The sequence below is a fragment of the Candoia aspera genome, chromosome 6, assembly GCF_035149785.1.
Source record: "Candoia aspera isolate rCanAsp1 chromosome 6, rCanAsp1.hap2, whole genome shotgun sequence".
Lineage (NCBI taxonomy): Eukaryota > Metazoa > Chordata > Lepidosauria > Squamata > Boidae > Candoia > Candoia aspera.
The window spans coordinates 6,377,512-6,396,216 of record NC_086158.1 but is presented as its reverse complement, the minus strand read 5'-3'; the positions used below and the strand labels follow the sequence as shown (position 1 = coordinate 6,396,216).

Here is an 18,705-nt window from a genome sequence, read left to right as displayed (position 1 = left end):
TGCTGCAAAATGTTACATCTGTCCTTACACTTCAGGGAAGATCATGTCTGAGTTGAAGCTGTGACATCTTAATTCCAACCGTTCTTCAGGCACAAACTGGCTGAATGGGGGTGTACAATGACATCATGTGCATCACAATGTCATCACACAAATCATGCAGATTATGTCATTTATGGCAGCTGTGTCATGCCCTTGGCAGCAGTGAACTTATGCTTCACATAAGTTGAGTGATGATATTGTGATCCTCCCCTGCAGACACCCATGTGGAGTGGTTTGAAAGTGTACTCCAATGCATTCAGTACCCATATATTTGGGGGGAAGGTCCCTGCTCAGTATCTACCGAAGTGATCCTATGAACTTTCAGCATAGATCATTTTGAGCTATAGGTAAGCTGTTTGTGGCAGGTATCTTTTGGCTAAAACCCACAATACGGACATTTCTCATCCCCAGGGTGGTTCTATGGCCAGACATCTGGGTAGATAAATTTATAGCCTGGAAACAGAAAAGCCCAATGTTTGAGGCTAGTTCATACAACTTCGTACCTGACAGTGCTTGCTTGTCTCCTGACTAGCTCAATAACCTTGCCTGGGTTTTCTACACTGGAATCCATAAAGATAAAGAGCTGCCTTGGATATCCCCGGTGGAGAGGCTGTCCCAAACTCCAGTTCAGAGCAGCAAGAAGGCTGGTCCCACTCACATCAGCCCGCAGCTTCTTAATATATTCACAGGCCAGCCTAAGGGTGTCCTGGGGAGATGAAGAGCAAATTGTTTACAGAGACAGTATGAGTATTTACCCTGATTCTTACAATAAAGTAGGGCAAGCAACTGTTTGCAGACAGTGACTGCCCTTCTTATTTGGGGCTTTCCTGATCTCTGAAGACATAGTGGTGATGCTGTGGGGTGAACGAAGACAACAACAAGGTCTGAATTTTCAGTTTTATTGGTGCTATAATTTAGTGGCTGGTGGCTGGAATTTGGAGCTTCAGTTTTGTGGGCCGTTCTGGGGTCTGCAGGAATAAGGCTGGAGGTGGCAACATGCAGCCCAAGGCTGTTAACTGTTGCCATAAAGAAAACATCAAGTCAAATCAACCTTGATGAGGGTCATAGACCAGCATATATAGAAAACACCACCCTCTACTGCTCCATCACAGATCATTGTCCCACTTAGCTTTTTGAAATCAGCCAGATTATACTGAGCAGAACTGAATACATTTCTGCAAATGTTCAGCATTTCTCTGTTTTAAAACACAGGCACTTACAGTTCTAAAGGTTAACTTGATAATACCCAGGCACTGGCTGACATAATCCCAGAAAGGACAGATGTGCATAACTGAACAGGAATTCCAAGGGATCATAGGGCAGATTTTTCATGCCTTGCATTTTAGCCCATTGCTACACCTGCTCACTCCAAAATAAATGAAGCCAAGCTAGGCTGCTTTTACGCTTTGCCCAATATGCACAAGCCAGTGAGTTCAATTTATCTAGGCACAGAATTCAAAGTTACCCACAGGATTTGATTATAATGATCAAAGGATTGAACATTAGGTAGATCGCGGCTGGTGAGAGAGAAGACTTGCAGTGGGGCAGCACATTCTTCCTATAAAGTGTAGCAAGCAAGCAGCAACTGGCCAATCCAGGGTCTCCTGGAACAGTCCCGGAGTTCTCCCCAGATTCCATTAATTCCCAGGTCAGCCGTGGGATAGTTCTGCCACCTTGGACTGGGTACTCACACTATTACAAGGCTTGCTTGTCTTGAAGACAGGTTTGACGTTGGGGCCGAAGCCTGCAACGTTCAACAAGCTGCTGGAAGGAAGGCTTTTTATAGCTACTAGCAGAGCATCCTGCACAGGAAGAAAGAGAGGAAGTTAAGGTTACTATCTGCTATTTGTTAGACTATTTTTTTGCCTTTCCTCCAGGAGCAAAGGTGGCATCCATAGCACGCCCTTATTTTATATTCCCCACCATGACGACCATGTGAAGTACGCTGGGTTGAAAGAGAGCAACTAGCCCAAAGCCACTCAGAGAGCTTCTGTGGCTGAGGAGAGGCCTAGGTCTTCCTGGTATCAATCCACTTTCACCACTTCACTACACTGTCCCTTCGGCTGAGATGGAGGGACTGACCCAAAGTCCCCAGGGAGCTTCTGTGGCTGAGGGGGGAATAGAACCCGGGTCTCTCCACTCCTAGTCCAGCACCTTCATCACTAGACCTCTTTGACTCTTAGGCTGAGAAAGAGGGATTGGCTCAGAGTCACCCAGTGAGCTTCTGTGGCTGAGGGAGGACTAGAACTTGGGTCTCCCTTCACCACTATGCAACCCTCATCCTGTAGTACTCATATAATGCAGTGCCTTCTGAGAACAAAGTGAGGGAGATAAAAATACTTTACCAGACATTTTTTTTAAAAATTCCATGTCATATGGCAGCACACAGCTGCCTTGCATGACCTCATAAGGCTAGATAGGGCCAAACCTGGCCAGTAATTGAAGGGGAGCTTATCAGAAAAGCCCAGGCAGAGCAGATATGTTGAAAAAACATCATGGAAGACAGCAATGGCAAAGCACTTCTAATTATTGCCAAGAAAACTGGATGTAAAGCTTTACTCCAAGGAAAATTGACCTTACCCCTCAGATTAGCATTGGGACCTCAAAATCCACAATCCAGACTTACTTTTGAGTTAGAAAAAAGCCCTATCAGAGTATGAAAAAATAAGATTGTAAACTGGGATGTTTTCCTTCCAAGCTTTTAATATTCCGTAAGTGAACTTCCAAAAGTTGTCATTAAGTGGTAATTGTAATGTGACAGAAGGGGTAAATTATTAAATACATGATTGGGGAATAATTATATTAACTATATTAAATAATGCATGAAAATGAAATCAGATTGATCAGAGAACCAGTTTAGCCTAGTGGTTAAGGCAACAGGCTAGAAACCAGGAGCCTTAGGCATGAAAGCTGGCTAGGTGACTTCGGGCAAATCACTCTCTCTCAGCCCTAGGAAGGAAGCAATGGCAAACCACTTCTGAAATCTTGCCAAGAAAACTGCAGGGACTTGTCCCCACAGTCACTGAGGATCGGACACAACTGAATGGCATAAACAAATAAACAAATAAATAAATAATGCATGAAAATGAAATCAGATTAATTCATTCCAGAAAGAAGGTAATGGGAAATAACTTCTGTAATGCTGCTAAGAGAACTGCACGGATACCATCACCTGGAGTTGAGTTGAGCTCAACTCAAGGGTATCTTTACCCAATGGTCTGACTCTCTAAAAGGCAAGTTCCCACATGCCACTAATGCAAGATTCCATTTACTTTGATCCCATCAATGCTGGAGCCACTCATGCTTCCAGTCTGGTCAATGAGGAAGAGCACCTCCCGAGTCACAGTCTGAATGTCAGTAGAAATGCTGCCTATCTTGGGGCAGAAATTCAGCATCAGGACAGGATTGTAGAAAATATCTTTGTGGAACCTCTTCTGGACAAAGGCAACCTAGGAGCAGAGAAAAGAAGAGGTTCTTTAAAGTGGATCTCACAACCTGAGACTTTGTTTTGCTGATATGGACGTGCTTTCCAGCTCTGGGCATTTCTGAAGGATCAAAATTTCTTGGCTGCATCAAGGAAAGTCCATCTAGCTCAGCATGTTTCCAATTGCCTCTTGGAAGTTTACAAGATAAACATCTTTATTTCAATCATGTACTTTGGGAAGTTGTATTTACTGTAACACAGAGGGTCCACCATTTATGTATCATGGCTAATGGGCACTGAAAGATTTATCCCTAGATGGAACTAAGTAATCATTTTGAAGGGAAAACATTACAATCTAACATGCTAGAGAAAAGGCTGGATTAAATGTGGGGTGTTTATCGTAAGGAAACATTTGTCATTCGCAGTATTTTTGGATTACCCCAAGAGAGATGCTAAAAATGCAAATGCAATCAATATCTGCAGCCATAGAAACACAGTCTAAGAATCAGTAATTAACAAGCAATCCGTAACGTGAGCAGTATGTACACTACAGCAATATCGATAAGTCTGAAAAGCCTACAAGAAGAAAAATATATCTTAACCCAGCACCTGAAATTCAATCTTGAGGAAGCTTGAATAACTCTGCTTCAGGAAGCTTCTTCAACCCTGTGGCGCCAGCACACAAAAATTAAATCATGTTTCCGCCATGTGCTTTCCAATGTGAGGTAGTTCCAGAAGGACTTTTCCACATGCTTCTATATATATTACACATATACTCTGTGTTGGCCCTTTCTGATCGTATTCACTGGCACTGACATTTCCTTTAATTTTCTCATTTACTTCCAGCCCATCCCTAATCTTCCCAGCAAGATACAACAGGCAGTCAAATGTTGTTCTAATTCTGCAGAACACATACATACTTCAGCTCCAATTGGTCTCTAAGCTGGCCACATTGTTAGTAGGGTTACAAGGAATGCTTGTAACAAATCCCCACAAGCCATATAAAAGGAAAATAAATTGTCTGCATCCTCCTCTCCATTTTTGAGACACTGTCTCCTGGAAAACAGCAGCAGCTGGAACCAAAGGGGAAATGACATGCACAATCTGTCATTTTTACCCCAGCTTCCTTTGTCTGGGCTACTGGGCACCCAGGACAGTTACAAGAGTAACAACAGTCTTAATCCATCCCACTGTGTTTTAAAGTGGCAACATTTGTCAGGTCATATAAGGAAAATAACAATATTAAAACTGTTGTGAAGGGAGACCCATAAAGCCATCTTGCTACCTTGCCCCTTTATGGCCCTCTGAATAGACTGTTGTATCAACTGAAGCCCAGGAGCTAGGAGGTAGGATCAGCAAGTTTCCGCCAGTGGGAAAACAGGCCACCCACACACACTGAAGACCTTCATTGCTGCACATGGAAATATTACTTCTCATTTGACATCAGATATTCTACAACTAAATATCAGAAATAAACCAGCTCAACTATGAACACAGATGAGGAGAACAGATGAGTTGGGAAGTGGAACCATACCAATAACCCATATAAAAGTGCCCTGCTACAGCAAATATCTAAGCTACTGCTGGTGTCTCCTGATCATTGAACTCTATCTTTACACCATATTTACATGGCCCAGAGGAAAAAATACCTTACCTGACAGCCACTTACCTGTCTCTCTCCATCACTGTCCTTTTTGGCAATCCGTGCATAATCCCAGCGGTTCCTTATGTGTGCCTCATATTCATGATAAGTCATGGCACCATCTTCAATGATTAAGTGGGGATGATGAGGTTCTTCAGAGAAAAAGTGAAGAAGATATATAACAGTCAGAATAATTCGTTGCCTACTGCTTTGGGCTAAGGGACTTGGGTTTAAAATTCCTTTGAAGAAGGTTAAAGGAGATGAGCGCGCATAGGGAATGGCTAAAAGGAGTGGCTTAAGAACAGCCTCAATCACAGAAGCCCACTTAGGGACTTTGGGCCAGCCCCCGTCTTTTATACCAGCCTACTCCACAGGTTGTTGTTGTGGGGGGGAAGAAGAGGAGGAAATATTCTGTACACCATCTTGAGATCTTGATGGAAAAGTAGGATACTATATATACATCTAATAAATAAAATAGCTATAATTAAAAGGGAAGACCTAGGGCCCATACCACAATGGTCTACAAATATCTAAGAGGCTGCCACATGCAAGACAGAATAGATCTGTACTCTCTATAATAAGGACCAATTGGTTAAAAGTCAGAAAGCAGATTCAGGCTAGATAACTAGAAGAAATTACTGACTAAAAGATATAAACAGTGCAACAGTCTGGGATGATTTAGTGGCTTCCTGAACTGATCGGGGGCTAGATTAAATGAAGGCGAGGTCCCTTCCAACTCAATATTCTGTGATGCTAATGGGCAGCTTCAGGTAATTCCTGAACTTTATTCCTCAACTGTAAAAATGGAACAGGATTGTATTGTGTATTGTTGCCAAGAAAACTGTGTGGTTGTATCTATGTAGTCACTTGGAGCTTGCCTCAGACTCTCTATGGCAAAAGCCAGCTAAAACAATTTCCAGATCACACGTAGCATATCCAACCCAATATTTGTTGGGCTGCATCTTGAGGAGTCCTTCAGTTGTTAGATAAATAGCCTGGACAGACAGTCTCTCCTTCCATATACACTGAACCAGGCTGACACCATGTTTAACCACTGCATAAACTTTAGTATAAAAAGAGTAAATGCATAGCAGGGTGCAGACTAGATCTAGGTACGTAAGATAAGGTAATGCCTGGTACACACATGCTGAGGATTTCACAGGAGAGGGATTCCACTAATGAGCCTGTTTTTCACATATTTTAACTGGCAACTTGTTTTGCACATAAGATTAACGAATGCTTAGCATGATGGTTATAAAAGCTTTATAAACTAGTCCTTGGTATGGATTTAATATTATATATTAAAAAAAAATTCCCTTCTCACCCCTATGGGTGGTGTGTGTCTTCCTCAACCTTGGGTCCTCTACCAGAGGCCTGGGAGTTTGAGGGTTCTGCGCAGGATCTGAGCTGTTTCTGGCACTGCACCCTTCTGGACAGAGAGCTCTGATGTTGCTCCTGGGATCTGTGGGAGCCCCTCTCCCAGCTTAGGAGTCACAGCCCCAAGTGCTCCCACCACCACTGGAATCGCTTTGGCCTTCACTTTCCACATCCTCTCTAGTTCCTCCTTCTCCAGCTTCTTATACTCCTTCCTGGTGTTACTGTCACTTGGCACCACTACATCTAGACAAGGACCAGAAGACTAGCTGTCTTCGGTCCTTGTCTACTTCCACGATGTCTGGTTGATTGGCCGCTACCTGATTGTCTGTCTGGGTCTGGAAGTCCCACCGGACCTTAGCCCTGTCATTCTCCACAACCTTCTGTGGAATCTCCCATCTGTGCTTGGGAGGGGCTAGCCCTTAGATTGTGCAGATGTTCCTGTACACAACACCAGCTACCTGGTTGTGCCGTTCAGTGTATGCTGTTCCTGCCTGCATCTTACACCCTGCCACTCTGTGTTGGACTGTCTCTGAGGCCTCTCTGCACAGTCTGCACCTCGGGTCCTGTCTAGTGTGGTGTATATATAGGAATTTATTGCAGGGCCACAGTTCTGCAGGATTTTTTGGGGAGGGAGGGAGAGAAATCTCCCACACTGTACATCAAAATATTAAGCCCAATCTTAAACTGGCTCTTTTGTTAGCATTTAGAGAGGGACATAAAGAGATTGTGTATAAAAATTCTATAAACGCTCTCTTAGCAGAAGCTAAGATAAATACTTCATATAATCGAGAGAGGGAACTTGATATCTTGAAAAAATAATGTATCAGACATGTCTGTCCAAGGGAATAGCTTAAACTGACTTTTTTTTAAACCTATACATTTATTTCCTCTCAGATACAAAATTGTGTTTCTCCCATACTCTTACTTATCCCTGGGAAGAACATATTCAAAATCTGTTATTTCATTGTCTAAGCAGACTGAGTCTCGCACTATCATCATCACTGTCGTCATCATCAACATCTGTCTATTTGGTTTTGGGATTGCTTTACACCTCAGTAAAAAGAATGACTAAAGCTTCTATGTGAGGAAACATGAACAGAATTGCTGCTATACCACTAACATTAAAGGAGCCTTAAAAAGCATTACAAAATGATAGATATAGAAATATACAGAACAATTTTAAATGATCAATGCCCTTCAGTTGGAAGTCTTTACTGGTGCCAGTTGCAGTACTAACATCTGGAACTTAGTAGAGAAGTTCTCAAGGATACGGGGTCTGACTTCCACTTTCTACCTAGCATGTATCTTTATTTTGTTATATAGACGTTTTGCCTTTCCTCCTGGAATTCAAGGTGGCTCATACGAGGGAGTCTTCCTTCATTTTACCCCCACAATAAAAGCCCTTATTACCCAGTGAGTTTCCGCAGCTGAGAATAGACTTGAACCTCTCCAGTTGCTACACAATGCCTTAATTGCTATAGCCCAGAACCTTCCTTAGACCCCAGGCTGTGAGGGATCTCTTACCAGAAGGATGCAAGATGATTTCCAGCTTCCTGTCGTATCTGTGCTTATCTGCCAAGGTAATGCATATCGTTGATGCTGAACTAGCATATGGATTTGCATCAGCTCGAAGAGCATGCGATGGGCTTTCTAGTCCTGCAGGAATGAAGGAAAAAGAGGAGGAGAAATGGCTACAGGCTAACTTGCTGGGATGTCACGTACCTGAAAACTGATCAGAACTCTCTTCATTTACACAACACTTGTTTCACACAACTGCACAAGCAATGATTTGTAAGTATGGATGTGATGTTGCAGACTGGACTTTCATATTAAGCAAATCTGAACATCGCTAAAGTATATTTAAATGGAGACTGCTTCGGGAAGAATGGTATGCATTAAGTACTTAGCGAAGGAGGGAGGAAGGCTTGCCCACCCCCGGCTCTAGCTGGTATGAGCAGGGTCCAAGTACAGCGCTGGCATCAGAAGGACTGAGATGCGAAAGGAGGAAGTGAAGCTGAGGTGGCCCTTCAACATGGCTTGAGAGAAAGCGGAGCACAAGGGCATAATGGTGGCCTGTGGCCTGGAAGATCTGCTTTCTGGTCTGTTTCCGTCAGCAGAATTGATCAGAGTTTCCTTTTCGTTCTACTTCTAGTTGTGGCCGGTGGCACTATCCGAGGAGGGCCGTGGATGGAGTTGCCACCGTCACCACACTTCTCACAAAATTTTAGAAAGTATGAATGGCAAGGGACCTTGTATAGTCACTTCTGTTCCTTGGCTATTGGTACTCAAAAGAGATAGTTTGGAGTGCTTGTTGTAGCTTTCTTTTCCTGTTGCTTCCATGGATTTTTGGCTGCCTACTTCCTTGTCCTATCTTCTGAGCATAGACACCAAGCATTTAGCACCACATGCAGTGATTTGCCAGTAAGAGTGGAAAATTAAATTAAATTTACAGGAGGAAGTTGATTTATACACTTGAGTTAGGCCAAACTAAGTTTAATGTCGGGCCAGGTTATTTCCAGGACCATAACTGTTTCTGCCTGGGGCTCTAGATCTGGAAGGGTGGGCACACTCCTGGTCCTGTCTATTAAGCAGCACCATCTGGCAGCCCTCAGGAAGTGGGCCTTCTCTGTTGCAGCACCTGCCTTTTGGAACATCATCCCCCCCCCCCGCCCCGATTCATTTGGCCTGACTCTGCTGGTGTTTCATAAATCCTTGAAGACCTGGATGTTCCCTTGACAAGGGTTCCTGCAGTTGGGTGAGCCCATCATTGTGGTTTTCTCTGACATGACTGTGGTTATGTGGCTTGAGAATGCTGCCCTTGGGTGCCATTGCACCATCATTGTGTCACTGTTGTTTATTATTATTTATTCTTCCTGTTCTGTTGGTCTTAATCCTATGTTCACCACCTAGAGCCATGATTGTGAAATGGGTGGCTATATAAATTGATAAAATAAATAAATAATGCAATTAAAGAAGTAACTCTATTTTTGTAATCCTTATTTTGCCCAGCCTTTTAACTTGAAGCCACCCGTTTTTGGAGAAAATCTTCCCGATCATTCAAGGGTCAATGCATTTTTCACCCAAAGTCCACCCATGACCTAAGCCATGTATTTATTATAGTGATTAAAATTCAGGACTGGGCCTGGTTAGAATTTGGATGGGAGACCACCAGGAACTCCCAGGGCTATAGTCAACTTGGGAAACAAACAACAAACTTTCCAGAAGCATGGAATAATGACCCATTTCCATATTGTTGCAAAGAAAACTGCATAGTCATCAGGATATGAGCTTGACTGAATTTTAACTTAAAAGCATTATATAAATTATATTTAAATTATATTTAAATTAACTATATACAAACAATGACCTAATTTATGAAGATATAGGGGATGGCACCTGATGGGTCCTGGTGGATCTGGAAAATAGTAAGCAAGACTGGGTCTGGGATGGGAGACCACCATGAGTTCCTACCAGCATAGGTTAGATAAGAGTCAAAATGTGTCCTAAATCTAAACCACTTGTGTACTGTTGCCAAGAAAATTGCGTGGAATTGAACTTAACTCAAGGGTGTCTTTATCTTTAAGAGAAAAAATAATCAAAATTATGAAGCATTGTTTCAGTTTCTTTGTTTTTGACTTCAACTGTATTTATACCTCTTTTTCCTAGTGGATCTACAGCCTTAAACGCTACTCATCTGACTCCAGCCTGAGGGAAAGACAGAAGGCTTAGTATAACTTGAGCTTTGCTTATTTATATCCTGGCACTTTGCTTACAAAAATACGAAAGCCAAGTATTGTCCGTTTACCTCTAGCTGAACATCCTGCCCATCTTTGCTGTTCTTACAGAATTCATGTCAGTTGTTGGCAAACCATTCCAAAATGTCTAAAAACTTCACTACTGCTCGGGTAACAATACGCAAGCTAATTTACAGTGTTTTCATGGTGTGGAATAAACTCTCATCCCAGCGTTTTGTGTTTCTTAACATTTTATCTTCAGTCCACAAAGAAGCCATTCCTCAGCCCAGAAGTCCATTTGATTAAATTGAAGCACGGTGAGACCAGAAGGCAGCATCCTCTAAGACTGGGACTCATGCCAATTCCTAATGGAATTAATTCCTTTGTAGGTCTGAAGTGTATGTTCCCAACCCACAGAAGTGGCTTTCACGTCCTCTCTTCCCTCGCTTCTTTCTCCCCTGCATATATCATCCTCTCATGAGACAGCACAGACTCAGCAATGAAGCTTTTAAAAAATCCCTATTTATAAAAAAGAAGTCTCCTTTCTTCCCCCCTGCCCAGTTTCAACAAGCTGCTCCATAGATCTCCCACACATGGCGTAGTCAAGACAAGAGATGCCAATTTTTTTGGCCAGGAACCTCATTAAGGTGTTGAGGAGGATGGCATGAATGCTACCAGGGAAGGTCCTGACCATTCACAAAATGGCTGCCATGGTATTAAGGCCAGGCAGAGGAGGCCAGGTGTCAAGGACCCCAGGGCCAGGCCATGGGCGCCACCCTGGAGCCCTCAGACCTACACAGGAAGAAGAATTATTCTTTAAGGACAGTTAGTGAGGCATCCTTATGCCATGGTTAGAGAAACACCCACATTTTAGACTATTCTAGCAAGTTTGGGGATCCCAGATTATGTACTGATAAATATCCACATGACTAAACCACAACCACAATGGTGATGCCAACACTGTTGAATATGATCCCTGCTTACATAAATGTATTTGTCAAGAATTTCTTCACATTCCAGTTACTTGAGAAAGCAGGCGAATTTTTCCTCTATGTAACCTACAACTTTATGAAACGGTTTTGAAACGTTTCTTTGAGTAACAGGGTTAACATCCCACAACAGCAGACTGAAAACTGAAACTGGTAAACTTATATTCCAAAATGAAAAGTCTGAAAATAGAAGCCTCGTCCTTGAATGCCAGGCCATGTATTCTGCCCAGGACAGTCAACAAAATGTAGCAGCCCTGATCAAACCACAGGAGTTCCCCATTCACAAACTATAAGGATCGCTGAATTTTCAGAGGAGAACTCCCTAGTGGCAGTCATATATCTATGCTATATCTGTGGGAGAATCAGTCCACAAAAGACAGTGTAATGGTATGTGGGAAAGACCCTGGGAAGCTGGGCAAAGAGACACTGCCTAGGGAACACTCAGATAAGAGAGGGCATGGCCCACAGCTGGATAGTGGGCAGGGCAAGAGGCTCAGAAGGGACCCCCCCTAGGTTCTCGGGCTGTAAAGGAGACCGGGGGGGGGGGGAGGATTGTACTTTCAGACTTGCAAGATTCTGTCAATGTAGCTTCACAATAAAGTAGAATTAGCTCATCTGGTTGTCATTCCTATCTGGTTTACCTCGTAAGGCATCCTGCACATAGCTTGTTGGGCAAAGAATGCCCTTAAGGGTAATTTGAACCCCTTTCCTAATCTCTTTGGGGATGTGCCCCAACTAGCAGGGTCAAGACACAAACTAGAGGAGAACAGACACTCTATCCTACCTGCCAGCAAACACGGTCCATGTACCAGCATCTCGAAGCTGAACTCGTAAGGGAAGGGGTTATAAATGTCACCTCTGAAGATGTTGGTGTCCTTGGGAGGCACAGGAAAAGACTGCTCACTCTTCAGACCAGTAGAGCCAAAACAGCTGGTGGAGCTGAAGCAGAAGGAAAAGTTATACTGCTGACTATCACGTACCATTTGTCCTGTGAAACTTATGAATGACTGTTTAGGAGACAAGACATATATTTGCTACACCTTTCAAGGCCTCCTCAGAAGTTGTTTTCTTAGGGTGGGAGAAAAAATAAATAAATGAAAGCTTTTTAAGTGAATGTCACCAGAAGAGTTTTATGGTTTGAATTCCGTATTTGCCCATATCCATATCCATATCCATATCCATTTATTTATTTATTTACATTTATTTCAATATTGCAGAAGTTACAGAAAAATATTGAGGAGTTTTTGTCTTCCTTTGAAGAAATTTTGGGCTTGAAACCATTACATATTCTATTTGTCTGAGCAGGAAATTTTACAGGAAGTTTTCTTCACAGTGGTAAAGGGTTAGGGTTGACATATGCAACATGTCAATTTGATCATGCAACTAAACCTTAGAGAGAATTGGGGATAAGATGGGAGGCAGAGGAAAACTAGTATATTTGAGGATGAATCTGCAGATTAACAATATGTGCCCATTGTAACATAAAGATCAGCAGTTCCTTTTCAATCCAGACTTTTCACAAACTTCATTAAAAAATACAGGTGGGATAACTAAATATTAGTATTCCTCATTTAACCATGGTCATGTTTATATTTCGCTATCATGTTTATAATATTTCACTCATTCCCCCTTCACTCTGTTCCTTCCCTGTTTCCCCCCTGCTTGGTAGTCAGAATTTCCTCCCTATTGGGTACACACTGTCTTCAGAGGGCTGTCTAGAGCAGGGTTCTCCAAGGTGGTCAATATCGACCCTCGAGGATTGATGGGATTATCCATTGCTATTTGTAGTATTATTAAAGTAGTATTTATTAAATTATTTTCATGTAATAAATGTTTGGGGGTTGATGAACAATCTGAAACTTCATGAAGGGGACAATGAGCTGAAGAGTTTGGGGACCCTTGGTCTAGAGGAATTTTTTGTCTTTATTTAATCCCCCCCCCCCCATTTTTTTGCTTGCAGGAGCACAAATACTATATATCAGGACTAGGGGAAATGATGCTGTAGGAATGATGTGATTCCCAGCAAGTTTCCAATCAGAGAGACTGAGTAACAATTGCTACCTGAACAGTGTAGCACAGTGTAGCATGGTGGACCCCCCCTTTTTATGATAACCCTTGACCCTTCAGTATGAAGATTATAATCTAGTTGGTGGGCAAAATATTGTGGCTGGGTTCACATATACTAAGTCATGGTTTACTTAAACATGGTTTGTTGAATAAGCCACAACTGGCTTGATCTACAAAACATGCTACACCAATATGAAACAAACTATGATATGATTTAATGCAATATGGAACTCATTCCTGCAATTTCTTCAAGATGGCCCTAAACTCTAATCTATCAAGATGATTTTGAATTTTTTTCCCATCTTCTAGAACAGTGTTTCTTAAAGTGCGGCCTGGGGACCCCTGTGGTTCCCCCAAGAGACCTTGCAAGGTCCACAAAATCAAAATTATTTGCAAATTATTGAAGATATTTGCAAAAATGTAAAACAATGTCACTGTTCTCATTAATATTTTTATTAAAAAAATACAGTGTTTTTCCATAAAAATATTTTATTTATGCTAATATCTAATGGGTTTAATATTGTTATTTTTACATGATTCAATAAATACATATTCTACAACTGCATCAACTTTAATTTTTAATATAGTAAATATTGACAAATCTAATCCAACTGTTGGCCTCAGGACACTCGGTAAGCTTACTTCCAGAAAACTACTGCTACTACTACTATGGTTGGGCACACAGTCAGCCAGATGTTCAGATGGATTTGGCATTTTTGTCCACCTATCAAGATCTTCCCAAGGACCTGAGATAGGCAGTTGTTGTTTGATGGTGTTACAGGTATCGTCGCAGGATGTAGGCTGTCCCAAGTAAAGCTGCCTTTTGCCATTGACTGATGGTGATTTTGTCAATGCCGATGGTGTTCCAGTGGTGCTCCAGATGCTTTGGAATTGCACCCAAGGCGCCTATTACTATTGGTACTACCTTTGCTTTCTTTGGCCACAATCATTCTACTTCTATTTACAGGCCTTTGTATTTTGTGATTTTTTTCTATTATTTGTTATTGTTATTAAAATTTATTGGCTGCCCAAATAGCTGCCTTATATTCCTCCTACAGTCTTTACAGCACTTCTGCTTGCTCAACAGGAAGTAACCACTTAGTCACCCATAACTGACGATCAATAGCCCCCATGGCACTCTTCTGGGACATTCAGGATACACTCTTGACAGATAGCTAAACATACAGTATCTCAAAATACAGGGATCTTCTCTTTTGTCTCAACCTGTTAAACTCTGCAGTCAAATACCTATAGTATTAGCTCTAATTGCTTGCTCATTTTGCCTTGCTCCATATATTCACCCTATATTTCCCATACAGTGTCTGCCTTATGACTGACTTTTATTTCCCACCATCTTTATAGCAGTCTTTACTTACTTAGGAGGAAGTAGTCACTCATTCACCCTCCACTATGGCTTATTCAAATGACTTTGAGTCTTAAGCTGAAAGTAACACAGTGAATTTTATGACTGGGTGGAGATTTAAGCTTAGACACCAAAAGTGGAGTCATAGCGCCATTATGGTTTACTCAAATTGTTGAAAAAGCTTTCCAAGCTATCTAGGATACAGGGAGATACCACAACCCTTTTTTCCTATAACTGCCATAGTTATTTCCTGGCTCTTAATGGCCTCCATAAACCCCTTCAACTTTTCTCCAAATACCATAGACTCTGAGAAAGCCATGAAAATCACCATAGGGCCAACCTGTCGTCACACAAGCTTGTTTCACTTTCACTTTCAGGAGCGGCTACAACAAGAGGCATGAGCACAGATGGGAAGGAGACGTGCAGTGCGCCACTGGGCAAGGTTGCCAGCTCCTGGCTGCTACTGAAGTGCACAGTCACAGTTTCTGAGGGCTCAATGGGGCCTGTGCTGACAATGAAAGTTGAACGTGCCAAGTCTCCATCAAGAATCAAGTGACCTAGGTAGAAGAAAGGAAGTAGTGACAAATGTCCAGCATTCAAAAACACCGCTCTCAATGATCTGCATATAGAAAACTGGAATCACTGCACATTTTCTTCCTGTTCCTACTTGAATACTACCAATAGAATAGCAAAATCTCCATGCAGGTGTTGAAGTCATTTCAAACATTTATTATCTCATTGAAGCTTCTTGATGTTGCATAGGGCAAATATGCCTTTGAGCAGAGGTGATACCTTTTTTAAAAAATTGTTTCACAACAGAACCAATTAGACCAATAGTACATCCCATTTAGCACAGATCACCTTCTTTTACCCTGGAGGAACCCTTGAAATAATTTTTAGGTCTCAGGGAGCCCATGCATAAAAATTATTTTATCCACATTGTGTGATGAGCAAAGTTTTTAAAAAAGTGTTTATTTTTTTTTCAATCATAATCTCTTGCGGAACCCCAGTGACCTCTTAAGGGAATCCTAGAGTTCCATAGAACCCTATTTGAGAGAGGCTGGTACAGATGCAGTGTTTAAAAGGAGAGTGCCTTGACTGAGAGGACAATTCATGTTGATTAATTTGTGTTCATGGAGGCATTGAGATTTGAGCTAGAAACCTCTCTATTGCTCATAACTCACATTCCCCCTATTCTACCTAATGGACTGCTGAAATCTAGTGTTCTTAGGACAGGGAACCTATCATTCTTTATATGGAGAAAAGTCACCTTTCGGGACCTTTCCAAATCAAGCATATGCTTTTGTGAATCCATCCAGAGCAGGTTCAAGCCCATCTCACTATTCTTTTCAGGAGTCCCGGGTACAGAGCTCTGCTAGGCGATATGACCCCAACCAACCGTTACTGCAGCGGAGTGGCTGGTTGCAATTCATATTACAGTCAAGGCAGCAATCATCCACTTGAGGCCGGGTCTGGATCTGGAAGGTGGAGGTTCTGTTTCCCGTCATTGCTTCAAAACCTGCGACCACCTCTGACTCCTCCAGGGGATAGACGAACACTCCTGTGCCAAAGAAACCAAGCAATCCAAGCTGACTGTGCACCCCTTACATTAATCTTATCCACCTTCTTGTTGTGAACAATGCTGAAGAGACTGCAAATGTCCTGCACAGAGCCATGGGGGCAACGAACTGTAACTTCACGCAACAGCTATTGTTACTCACCTTGATTCTATCAGAAATCAACGCTACTGTTAATTAGATGCAGAGGTGCTTTTTCCTGAAATTGGAAAAGGTTGAAGACCGCTTGCTAACTGATGGCAACAAAAAGTGAATTATATCCCTATTGGAACTGGGCAACCTAAGGCCTGCATGTAGTAAGCTAAGAGGTCCCATAAATTGCACTACACGCAAATGAAGTAGTGCTTTTTTATTATGTTGTTGTTCATGTTTTATATTTTGCATTTTGTAAATGATTGTAAGCTGCTTTGAATGTTTTTACAAACAGAAAGATGGGTAATAATAATTTAATAATAACATTATTAGTTTGTGTCGGAAAGCTTCAGGCGGCATATCCTGTTGAGGCAGTGAGTTTACTGGGAAGTTGGACTGAACGTTTTCAGCCCATTCTGGGGAATAGGAGGACCATCTTAGGGGTGCAAATGGGCTTTGACTAATTTGCAGTTAAAAAGGTTAAAAATCACATCACCAAGAAAAGGTCATTTTTCCACCAAATTTCAGTGGCATAACCTCAGAATTCTCTGGTGGGTACAAAGTTTAAATTTTTAGGACTTTACTTAGACAAAAGTGAAGCTCCTTTCTGCAAACGACAGCCCACTCCTGATCTATGCCATATACTGTAGCAGTCTCCCAAAACTTAGTGTGCTGTGCTTCTTTCGGGGCATGCTGGGTGGAACTCATGGAGGTTGAAAGCTGCTGTAGATCAGGTTTGATGTTGCCAAACCAGAAGTTAAAGAGCTCTCACCAACCTGGCTACAGTGAAGGATGATGGAACCCATAGTTCTACTATATATGGAGGGCTACACTATAAGTCCCCACTTTTGCTATATATTATATCCCTGCCAATAGAAGCTATTTACCTGATGCTGCAGGAAGAGCTGAAGAATCAGTACCAGGTCTATTAAACCAGGAAGGCAACATAAAAACTATGCTTACATAGCTTACCTTTGGAACTCTAAACAAAGCTCACCTTCCACAGGTTGCTGCTCCAGATTGATGTAAGTAAGGTTGGCAGTGATGCCCAAGGTATACCCATTGGCACAGGCCTTCACACATGAGCTCTGTAAAGGAAGGGCAGTCCAGGAAGGCAAGCAGTACAACCCTGGCATGATCTTTGGGTCAAATGAACAGTCCTCAATTTCTGCAGCTAAGATGAGAAAAGACAAAGAACACTGAGAATGCATGGTGACTCTACACTATAGTGGAGAACTGATTTAAAAATTGAGGGGGCTGTCATTCAAAAGCACCCTTAGAAAGGATCCAGATGGAAACAGGATGTAATCTGATCTTTATTTCAAGCCATTGATGAAGTGGCAAAATAATTGTTCCAACTTTTAGGAACGTCCACATGAGGATTCTGGGCCAGTTGGAAAGCAGCTCTAGATTTCTGTGATCCCACAACATCAGTGGTGTTGGAAGGCTGAGCCAAATTACTTCCAACTCAGCTGTGATGTTGCTGAAACCATAGCCAAAGTAGTTTTTCCTTTTGCAAGGCTGTGATATGGAGACCACGGAGCTTTGGGGAGACCTGTTTTCCCATTCAAAAGAAGTAGCACTTGACATCTGCTCCTGCTCCTGAGCCTCAGCTGCCTTAAGAGATCCTGTAAGGGACATGCTAGCTTGAAGCTTCACAGCTCTCTCCTAGCAGAACAGGCAAAATCAGCAAGAGCAAGGGCTTTTCTTCTTGGCCACATTAAAAGTGATTTCTTCCACCAGTTCCTGAGTTGGCCAAAAACTATGCTGGCATGGGTTGTGCTGACTCAACAGCCAAGACCTATTCTGCCTCAGTAACAAGGCCAAGCTGCCCTTACAATTTAATGTGGGACCAATTACGGAAAGCGGTAGATTCAGCTGGTTTCATTTCCCCTCCCAAAAGAGTCACTTCGCTTAACTTGTGGACCGATGGGTCTGGGTGAGTATAGTTGGGTGCTTTGAACAGGATAGTTAGCTACCTGTGAAGCTTCCCAACTAAAATGTCATGTCACTCTGCATCCCCTCTGCATCTATGACTTTCTGAACATGGGTCTATCACTCCGATAGACCACATGACCAAAGAGCCCCGTTGATAGGTCACGGGGCAGAGGAGGGGCACAGGGTGAGGTGGGAGGACCTCTTCCTGGCCCATTCCAGTCAATACCAAACAAGTTTCAAGCTCATCCGGTGCTGCAAAGAAATGACAGTGCAGTTGGTGAGTGACAGGGCTGGCAGCAACCAGATGTAGTTCATAGAACAGACAAAGTGGGGAGGCCCATAAGTTAAAAAAAAAAAAGGAAGCAGTATCACCACATGAAACTTCTTGTCAGCAGCAGCAGCAGACAACCTGTAATCACACAG

General features: G+C 42.4%; 1 protein-coding gene across 1 annotated transcript in view; it reads right to left on the bottom strand.

Annotated features, from left to right (window-relative positions):
- VWA5B2 (von Willebrand factor A domain containing 5B2) overlaps positions 1-18,705 on the bottom strand; it is a 44,231-nt gene that overhangs the window by 13,852 nt on the left and 11,674 nt on the right. The window contains exons 2-10 of the mRNA XM_063306345.1: positions 17,342-17,518; positions 16,035-16,196; positions 14,964-15,192; positions 11,990-12,144; positions 8,007-8,138; positions 5,133-5,257; positions 3,312-3,488; positions 1,731-1,841; positions 543-745 (exon numbers count right to left, since the gene is read on the bottom strand). Coding sequence (XP_063162415.1) covers positions 543-745; positions 1,731-1,841; positions 3,312-3,488; positions 5,133-5,257; positions 8,007-8,138; positions 11,990-12,144; positions 14,964-15,192; positions 16,035-16,196; positions 17,342-17,480 — 1,433 coding nt within the window. The 5' untranslated portion in view covers positions 17,481-17,518. The remainder of the gene's footprint in view (positions 1-542; positions 746-1,730; positions 1,842-3,311; positions 3,489-5,132; positions 5,258-8,006; positions 8,139-11,989; positions 12,145-14,963; positions 15,193-16,034; positions 16,197-17,341; positions 17,519-18,705) is intronic.